General features: G+C 38.9%; 1 protein-coding gene across 1 annotated transcript; it reads left to right on the top strand.

Moving 5' to 3' along the window:
* The first annotated feature begins 8,096 nt into the window (after window positions 1–8,096).
* On the top strand, window positions 8,097–9,026 carry LOC114007584 (olfactory receptor 7A10). The gene has a single exon (XM_027771270.1). It carries the CDS (start codon window positions 8,097–8,099, stop codon window positions 9,024–9,026), a length of 930 nt encoding a protein of 309 aa, XP_027627071.1.
* Window positions 9,027–10,676: the final 1,650 nt, after the last annotated feature.

Below are 10,676 nucleotides of genomic sequence, written 5' to 3'. Positions count from 1 at the left end.
ACCAGCGTGTCTGCTAGACTGTTTCCAATCTATTACAGAGTTAGGGCCCTCAGAGAACGAGCAGGAGAAACACAAAGTCAAAGGAAACACACTCACTGGCTATTATCAGTCAACCCTCTGGTTTGGGGATCCTGGGGGTCTTGGAGAATCCCAGATGAGCCCTTAAATGTTGTGCCCTGGTTACAAAATACCCAAAAGACAACCAAGGAGCTGATTCTGATGCAAGCACACAAGGTTCGTTTTAACTCGGGCTTGAGCCAGGACTCGCAATCATCACTAACACAGCAGATCAGAGTCAAGAGCCCCCAGTGTTAGTTGGGCTGGGTTTTTATTTGGCTGTTGGAGAGGAAGGTTGAGGGGTGTTGAGGAATGCACTCAGGTGGCTATACATTGGCTGTAGATTTCAAGAAGCATAGTTGTCTTTTACTGACTGGCAAGAAAGTTACTTCAGGTCTCTGGTATTTCCTTTTTTTTTTTTTTTTTAATCATTGGTCAGCCCCAGTGAGGTGATGATCTTATGACCTTCTCCTACCTGATTGGCTTGCCTCCTTGAAATGGTGGTGATTCTCAGCAAGGTGGGTTTAACAAAATGGAGTCGCCCCCATAAAAAAATAGAGTCACTCTGGTCTTTCATTAAGACACCTCTGAAGCTTCTTGAAATATTGAGACTGGCCTGTCAAAGAGCAAGAACTGAGTTCTGACTCTCCTCTCTTTGACCCATTTATCAGCTGGAGATAGCTACATGAAAAAAAAAGAGAACTTTGATCCATTTCACTGCATGATTTTAGGGTCGCAAGTCCTTGGGGGGGAATGTGATAGAGTTAGGTAGAAATGAGTGTACAACCCTAAGAAAATAGCAGAAATACATCAGCCACATCAATCACAACTTGTCAGAAGCTACAACCTGACCCTCTGCAGAGATGCCTTTCTCCCACCCAGGTCCTAGTGCAAGGACAGTGATGCAGATCTCATTTTTCTTCTTTAGTACCCAAGAAAAGCGCATAGAGAAAGTTAACTTCCCTCGTCTCAACAAGAAAAGAGCTTTGATCAACATCCTTATTCTCACTGGGACAATAAGCTGATTGGGCAGTTAATCTAAATAAGGATGTTCATATCTTCTAAGTCCACAGTGAGTATGTAGGATTAGGCAATTGAACTTCTTACCAGTGAGAGAGATATGCAAGTACAGGAAGAAGCATGTGAATTCCAAACAAAAAAGCCAGATACTAGGACAAACTTTCTCCTGCCAAATATTTATTATCAACTCTTAGAATAAATGTAACACCTAACTCCATACCCAGTGCAGTTGTTTTTCTCTAGCAGCTGCCCACCTGCATGCTTTGCTGGCATGGAGGTGTACTTCTTTTCTATTAAAAATCCTCACTTTCTGGGACTAGCAATTGGTGTAGTGGCTATGTTGCTGGACTCCCACATAGTCGACCGTGGTTTGAATTCAGGACCTGGTGGCTTAAACACATGCTGGGTGTGTATGCGGGTGTACCCAAGATCCAGAGAGGAGAATGGAGGAGAAGGGACTGTGGCATCACCATCCCCCCTGGGGTGTGATTTCTCATTTTCTATCTCTGTCTCTCTCTGTCTTTCTGGTGAGCACACGCACCCTATAGCAAAAACCTCTCCAAACCTCCCCCCAGAAAACCCCCCCAAATCCTCACTTTTCTAGTAAAACTTCCTTTTTCTTATTAAAAAAGATATACAGCGATTGAATGCAAAAAAAAAGAAAAAAATTAAAAATTATGTTATACATGCTAAATACATATAATTGTATGTCATATAAAAATAAACTTGAGAAACAATGGATTAATTCTTTTAAGATGCAAATCTCAGGGAAAACTGTATAAATATTCTTAGTATCTTTTATAATCAGTTTTATAAATGTGCTCACCAAAGAGAGACAAAGAGAGGCAAAGAGACATCATTTTCACCCCAGGGATGGGGATGGCCATATTGCAATCCCTTCTCCTCCATTCTCCTCTCAGGATTTTGGGTACACATACATATATCCCAAGTATATTTTTCCAGATCTGAGACTTGAAACACAGAGTTGGCTATGTGGGATCCAACCACCTTAACCTCCATGCCACCTGCTGGCCCTTAAATTCCAGCTCTTAACTCATGTAATAACTATTAAGTTTTCTATTGTATTAGCAAAAGCATTGTGAAAACAAAGGATAGAGTATCCATGGTTTTATATCAAAGACACAAAGTTTGCCCCTTATTGAAAAGGGAAACACCAGTTTTCTGAAGATCATGGACTGTATTCCCATAACAAGACAAGATCAAAGGACTTGATAAAGACAGGTTTCCTCCATGTTAAACTTCAGAGAAAACTTTAACTTGGGGATAGGAATAAGTGTTAAAGTTTAGATCTCTGAAAGGCAGGCTACTACTTGGAGAAAAAGGAATAAAGACTGAATTCCCCTGATGTTCATTGCAGTGTTTAAGGGACATAGCATCAGTAGCAGGAAAAATTTATTTTAAGGCGGAGCAAAATACCCCAGGGAAATTCTACACTCTGGGTTGGAGTAATAAGGGGAAATGTGCCTAATGAGCAGGTATCTCCTCTGCGGTTGTCCCTCAGCATATGCAGCCTTGGTTTGGGTGGAGCACGTTTGTTTCCTTTGGCATTGTATATCTGTCTTGGATACTGATGTTTCACTGTTTCCTGCCGTCCTGTCTCAGGAAAGGGTTTAAGTCTCCATCATGAAGCATGTATTCAAATTTCCACACAGAGGCTTCCTTTCAGGAAATCCATCTAGGTGAATACAAGAGCCTAACAGGTACTACAGTAAAATGTCAGGAAGAATAGATGCGTTGATTTGTACTTGAGGTCACCTGAGGGCAATCTAGCCTAGCCTAGAATGGACACAGTGCTGTGATGGCTAGCTTGCTTGATTAATGAATTGATCAGATATTTATTTATGATATTAAAATGGTAAATGTTCATTGAACTCAGCAATAGAAAGTGATTATTTTTAATGTATTGACCATAATGGAAGCTAAACTTATGTCCGAGGATCTTTGCAGTTAATTTGGAGAAGAGAAATAGGTTTTTAAGCTGTGGAAAGATACACACTGAAGTGAGGGCTTTTCTTATTTATTTTTAAGATGGAACATATTTGAGAATGTTCCCATGATGATGAGAAAGATGTAGACTAATGGAATCCTAGACCTGGTGAGTTGAGAAATAAACTTGGTACATGGGCATGCATGTCTAAAATCCTAAAAGGAGAAGCGAGGAGATGAGATTATGGTGTGGCTATTCCCCATAATGCTGTCTATACTTTCTCTTTCTCTCTCTCTGGTAAGCACATGCATTGTATAGTAAATTAAAAATAAAAAATTATATGTGTATGGGGGATTTATAAACTAAACTATCCAGACATCATTTATATGTTTTGTCAGGGGAAGGAAGTTTCATATTGTCAACTTGTTGGTTTCTATGCCTTTTAAATAATGTGACTTGGGATGAGAAGAGCGTGGTGTTAAGATGGTTCTGGGAGGCCACAGTGAGCTGAATATGTGTATGTGCTATGGGTGTGTTCATGTACTGTGTGTATGTGTGTGTAAATGTGTGAAGATGAGATGTTTTTAGATGAGAAATTGCTTCAGAATAAGGGACATGCCTCAGTATTGTACTCATAAAGTCCAATACTTATGGATGAAATGGCATATGTATAGTGGGAGTCTTTGTGCTTTCAAATTTCAGCAGCAAAAAGGCCATTTTTAAAAAATATTTTAAATTGGGACCAGCAGTTAGCGTAATGGCTATGTCACTGGACTCCCACATAGTCGACCGCAGTTCGAGTCCTGGACCTGGTGGCTTAAGCTCATGCTGGGCGCATGTGCATGCCAACCCAAGATCGCGAAAGGAAAATGGAGAAGGGATTGCGGCATGGCCATTCACCCTGAAGGGTGATTTCCTGCTTCCTGTCTCTCTGTCTCTGTCTGTCTGGCGAGCGCACACACCCTATAGCAAAAACCTCTCCAAAAAAAGAAAAAAAAATTAAAAAAAAATTTTAAAAATTTTCCAGAAATATTTTAATAAAAATTGGCCATTTCCAAGAAACATCTAGTGCATGCACATCAACAAAAAAATAGAAATTTCACCATATGGTTATGATTTAAAGAAAAAAAAATCTGGGACTAGCAGGTGGTGGAGTGGTTAAGGCATTGGACTCCCATAGAACTTGACCATGGTTTGAGTCCTGGACTCGATGGCTTGAAACATGCTGGGCACTTGTGTATGCATGCCAAAAATCCCAAGAGGCCATCTCCCCTGGAGGTGATTTTTCACTCTCTGTCTCTGTGTCTCTCTGGCTAGCACATGCTCCCTATAGCAAAAACAAAACAAAACACAAACAAACAAACAAACAAACAAAAACAAATTCTAGAAAATAAGAAAAATAAAAGAACTGCAGACATTTGAGCACATCAGCAAAATTCAGTTGAAGGTCATTTTTTTTGAGAGTTTTTTTTGCTGCAGGGCGCGTGCACTCGCCAGACAGACAGAGAGAGACAGAGAGACAGAAAGCGAGAAATCACCCCCCAAGGGGGATGGTCAGCTTTGATTTTTGGCAAAATTTGCGAATCCACAGCTTTCTGATCAATCTTGCGCTGCTCTGAAATCTCGTATTTCTCCTTCTCTGAGTCGAAGATCTCACCTTCCTGGTGTCTGGGCTTCTGCAGTTTCTTTTTCTTTGGAGAGTTTTTTTATTTTTTCGCTATAGGGCGCGTGCGCTTGCCAGACAGAGAGAGAGAGAGACATAGAGACAGAAAGTGAGAAATCACCCCCCAGGGGGGATGGTCACGCCGCAATCCCTTCTCCTCCATTCTCCTCTCGGGATCTTGGGCACACACGCACATGCGCCCGGCGTGAGTTTTAAGCCACCGGGTCCAGGACACGAACCGTGGTCGACTATGTGGGAGTCCAGCGACATAGCCATTACGCTAACTGCTGGTTCCCCCCACATTACTTCTTATGGTCTATGATAGCCATGTTATTCCTTCTTACTTTTTGACACCATCTCTCATCACTCTTTTCTTGTTCATTCCACTGCCACACTGGCTTCCTTGTTGATCTTAAATATATGAAAGCAGCGCATTGCCCAGGGGCTTTGCACTGGCCACTTGTCCTGCTTTGCAAATGCTTCTCTCTCTTCATTATGGTCTTTGTTGCATTATTAACTCATCTGCTGGTCTTGCCCAAATGACTAGTAAAAAATAGCACCCTATACAAATGTTCTTTTTCACCTTCTTTCTTCCTATTTATGGAATTAGTCTCCATTTGATATAGTATATGGTATGTATATTTTTTATTTGCTTGCAGTCTATCCTTATAGTAGAGACATTTTTTTAAAATAGAGTTTTTAATTTCAAGAAAAGCAGTTTTAACTTTAGTAAATCACATAAATGCTAAGGAACTTTGCTTAAAACTTAAAGCCAGGAAATAGGTTAAGATTCTTTTCAAATAGAAGGTACATGAACCTATCGACAGCTCAAGACAGGACAAAAATTCTTTTTTTTTTTTTTTATTTTTATTTTTTCGCTATAGGGCGCGTGCGCTCGCCAGACAGACAGAGAGAGACATAGAGACAGAAAGCGAGAAATCCCCCCCCAGGGGGGATGGTCACGCCGCAATCCCTTCTCCTCCATTCTCCTCTCGGGATCTTGGGCGCGTACGCACACGTGCCCGGCGTGAGTTTTAAGCCACCGGGTCCGGGACACGAACCGCGGTCGACTACGTGGGAGCCCAGCGACATAGCCATTACGCTAACTGCTGGTTCCCAAGACAGGACAAAAATTCTTAAAACCGGAAAACAAAGCCTAGAAGAAAATCAGCGATGTTTTAATCAAAAGTCATCAAATGCTGTTTCACCAGTTCAGTCTCATGTACTTAATCTATCTTTTGTTGTGGTTAGATCTTCCTAATTAAATTCTGGGATGAAATATTCAATTCTAGACTTGTCTCTATGATTAAGTTGGCTATTTTCTTAGTTTTTGAGTTCCTATTTCTGTGTGTCTGTATTTAATTTTCCTGGTACAGCATTCCCTTGGGAACTTCTTGGAGATCTCTTCTGGTGTTGGTAAATTCTGGTCAATCTGGCTAAAATGTGTCTTGGAGAAGATCTTCTTGGGTTGATTCTATTAGGGGTCCTTTGTATTTCTTGGGACTGAATCTTTGAGTGCCTCTCTAGGTTTGGATAGTTTTCTGTCAGGATTTCATGGAATAGATTATCAATGCTCTTCGCCTTCTGGGACACCAATTATATGGATGTTTGAACATTTGTGGTATCTAGTATTTCTCATATATTATTCTCATTTTTTAATAATTATTTTATTGTATTTATTCATTCATTTATTTTTTAATTTGACCAGAGAGAGACAGACGTTGAGAGTGAGAGAGAGAGGAAGTGAGAAAGCAAGCCACCAGATTCAGGACTCGAACCCTGGTCAGCCATGTGGGAGTGTCCAGTGCCTTAACCACCATGCCACCTGCTGGTTCCTATTATTCTCATTTTTTATTGGCAATTTTCTCAGTCTTTGTGATGGATTTTTCTAAGCCAGTGATTTGTCTTCTATGTCTGAGATTTGATTTTCTGTATGATCTCTTCTGTTTTTATTTCTTTCAAGGGATATTTTTACTTCCTGTATTATAGCCTCTATCTCTAACAAGTCCATTTGATTATTTTTTATAGTGTGTATTTCCTCTTTTAGATCTTGCAAGAATTTCCTTGCCTTCTGGAAATCATCAACTGCTTTCTCCTTGCCTCTTCTGCAGTTCATTGTCTCTCTTTTCTTCCATCTCTCTGTTAGCATTGTCATTATGAGTATTCTAAATTCTATACCAGACATTTCCATGATTTCCATTGAACTGTCTGTGGATGAAGAGATTTTACCTTGGAGGAGAGATATTTTCTTGCTTTTATAGATTTTTTTGTGACCCTGCAATGATACCTAGTCATCTGATGGATGGTGTGTTCCTTCCTAATTCTTGATGTTTAATCTGAGTGTTCAGGAGCATGCAGAAGGAGGTGATCTGGAATCTCTTTGCTGTTTCATTTTTATCCTTTTTTGCAGCAGATTCAGTGGGTATTAAGGAATATATTAATCCTAATATTATTTGGGTCTTTGGTATGGTTCCCTTAGATACATCTAGAAACACAGTGAATGGAGATTGAGGAGCAGAGTGATGAGATAAAAGAAAAAGAAAAGAAAGGAGAGAGAGAGAGAGCGAGAGAGAGAATGAAAGAGAGAGAAAATGAAGTAAAAAAGAAAAAAGCAATAAAAAATTTATTTAAAAAAAAGACAAAAACCAAACCAAAACAAAACCAAAAAAAATCCTGCGTGGTGTGCTCAGTGAAATGACCAGTTCTCACAGCAATGGAAGAGTCTTCTTTGGAAGACAATGCCCCTTCTCTCTCCTACAGGGGAGAGGAGACAGGTTTATTAGCAAGATAAAGGAGGAGTTGAAAGCCAAGATAATACTTTACCTTAAAAACATTTAAAAAGGAAAAATTACAAAAAAATTAGAAGACATAGAGGGAGGCAGAGAGAGACAGACAGAGTTAGAAAGAAGAGTAGAGGGGTTCCATATTGCTCATGTTGGGGGCTGGAGGCTGAATTATCAGTAGAAAATCTTCATTTCTCTTTTTTCTCTGAAATGACTAGGTCTCACAGCAATTGAGGAGTCTTCTTCTGAAAGCCTGCCCCTTGCTACTCCACTTGAGTTGGGGGCTAGAGACTCTAGGAGAGCTATATTTATCATAACTCTGTTCATCCCTTGTCTAAATAGTGTCTGGAACATGTCAAAATTAAATTTATATTCCTCAACTATATGATAAATTTTGCCATTAAATCTGTAGTAGACATGCTCTTCAAGAAAGGCTGAGGATAGGGCAGACATTCCTAATTTTAAATGGTAAGGGAATTCCCTAAAAAGGAACAGATTCACACACAAAATATAGATACCATGTTCTAGATTATAGAATAAAAATGATGGCATTTTTAGCAAGTGAGTAATGTATATTTATGTAATTTTCTTTTTCTTATTTGTTTTGGATAGTTACCTTCACCTTATGGAGCCTGGAAATGATACAAAAACTTCACATTTTCTTCTTCTGGGATTTTCAGAGGAAGCCAGACTGCAGCCCTTCCTGTTTGGGGTGTTCCTGTCCATGTACCTGGTCACCATGCTTGGGAACCTGCTCATCATCGTGGCCACCATCTCAGACTCTCTCTTCCAAATGCCCATGTACTTCTTCCTCTCCAACCTCTCCTTCGTTGACATCTGCTTCATCTCCACCACGGTCCCAAAGATGCTGGTGAATCTACAGACACACAGTAAAGCTATAACCTACGAAGGCTGCCTCACCCAAATATACTTTTTTGAACTTTTTGCAGTAACAGACATTTTTCTGCTGACCGTGATGGCCTACGACCGGTTTGTGGCCATCTGCCACCCCTTGCACTACACTGTCATCATGAACCCTCAGTTCTGTGGATTACTGGTTCTGGTTTCCTGGGTCATAAGTATCTTGAATTCTTTTTTACATACATTGCTGGTGTTGCGGGTGTCCTTCTGTACAGATGTGGAAATTTCCCACTTTTTCTGTGAATTTATACTGGTGGTCCACCTTGCCTGTTCTGATACTTTTCTTAATGACATGGTCACGTATTTTGCAGTTGTGCTGGTGGGTGGTGGAACCCTTTCTGGTATCCTTTACTCTTACTCTAAGATTGTTTCCTCCATCTGTGCCATTTCATCAGTTCAGGGGAAGTATAAAGCCTTTTCCACCTGTGCCTCTCACCTCTCTGTTGTTTCCTTATTTTATTCTACAAGCGTGGGTGTGTACCTTAGTTCTGCTTCTAAACAGAACTCGCACTCCAGGGTAGTAGCCTCTGTGATGTACAGCATAGTCACCCCCATGCTAAACCCTTTCATCTACAGTCTGAAGAATAAAGACATAAAGAGAGCTCTGCAAAAATTCCTTAGGGGCAAGGAATAAAATATGCACTTTTCAGAAGTGGTTTGTGAATGCAGGGTTCTACCTCTCAGAGACAGAAATTGTGATCTTTATATTGATGGTGGAAACACAATTTGCTTCATCTTTTTATTTTGAGGGTTTTCCATTTCTCTGATCTCCACTACTTTATAACATATGTTATTTCTTTTAGGAAAGCCTTATGCTGAAATATGAAATGATAGTATAAAATTACCTTCAGGCTATATGCATAATTTGTATATAAAACATAAATAAATTTACTGTTTAAAATTGTACCTAATCCCCAAGATATCTCAATATGTATGAGAAAATATTCCAAATCTTTCTTTTATTAAGCATAATCCAAAATACTTCTGGTTCCAAGCATTTCAGATATGGAAATAACACTTATGCTGTGAAGAGTTGTCTTAGTCTAGTGGAAATAAACAACACCTGTCAGGTATAATGTTATGATATAATTTTGTCATTTATAACTATCTGAAAACACAGTTAGGTCCATCATTCATTTCTGTATAACTGCCTTAACTACTCTTCTTGATAATTTAAACTTTAACATAATAGTGTGCTCTATATCTAGTTATGGGATTTTACATTGTCATTGGTATCATGTTTTCTTAATCAGCTCAGATTCACATTGCCTATTACATAATCTGGCAAGGAGTTGTAGTGCAAAAGTAGCTTATCAAATATATATTCCAAGTATAGTTCACACAGAAAGACTTATTATCTTAAATATGATATAGTGACATTTTTATTGATACACTGAATTATTATAGATGATTTCTTTTTGATGAGATACATTGATTCAGTGACTATGGATGATGGTGTTCACATGTGTTTCTGTTGGAGTACAGGCTTTGATGTCATTCTTCTTTTTTTTTTTTTTAAAGAGATTTTTGATATGTGACATGTGTGATCGCCAGATAGAGAGAAAGTGAGAACCACCTCCCCCAAAGGGGAATGGCCATGCCACAATCCCTTCTTCTCCATTGTCCTGTTGGTATTTTAGGCACACACGAACGTGTGCCTAGCCACATGGCAGTTCACCCTTTAACCAACATGCCACTTACCGGTTCCCTCTATATTGTCTAATAGTATCTTCTTGCTATTTCTGCTTAAATATCTTCAGTGTTGTCTACAAATATCACTACATCCACTGTCCTAATAAGTATCTCTACCTTTTAAATCATCCCTCAGAAGATGGTTTCATAGTTTGCCTCCCTGTCTTCTCTAATGAGCACATGTGCCATTTTGCAAAAATCTAAAATAATAATAATAAAGTTAAAATAATTGTCCAAATGCTGAGGTTGAATATCCATATTTATTGCATCATCAGTGTTTTTTTTTTTTTTAATACTGTAAGCTCTCTTTAATTTTAATGGTCAAAGGATGATTTACCAAAGAACTTGAATTATTCCCCTGGAAATAAAGGCTTTTATTTCAGAGTCACAAGCTAAAAAACACAATGAAACCTCAAACATTCATGGAAAATGGAATTAAAGTACAAGTTTATATTGATGTGGAAAACTTTTGAAATCCATGCATAATTTTTTCTTAATATGCATTTTTTAAAATAAAATTTCTAAAACACTCTCATATATATTCTTTCAAACTCTCCTGTTACCTGGGAGGGAACTAAAAGATAGTATATAT

This window comes from Tupaia chinensis, unplaced genomic scaffold, assembly GCF_000334495.1.
Source record: "Tupaia chinensis unplaced genomic scaffold, TupChi_1.0 Scaffold000201_1, whole genome shotgun sequence".
Classification (NCBI taxonomy): domain Eukaryota; kingdom Metazoa; phylum Chordata; class Mammalia; order Scandentia; family Tupaiidae; genus Tupaia; species Tupaia belangeri.
This window is presented reverse-complemented; position numbering and strand designations above follow the sequence as displayed.

Excerpts from the sequence above, each read along its gene's own strand:
- LOC114007584 (XM_027771270.1), top strand. The coding sequence starts at position 8,097 with ATGGAGCCTGGAAATGATACAAAAACTTCACATTTTCTTCTTCTGGGA.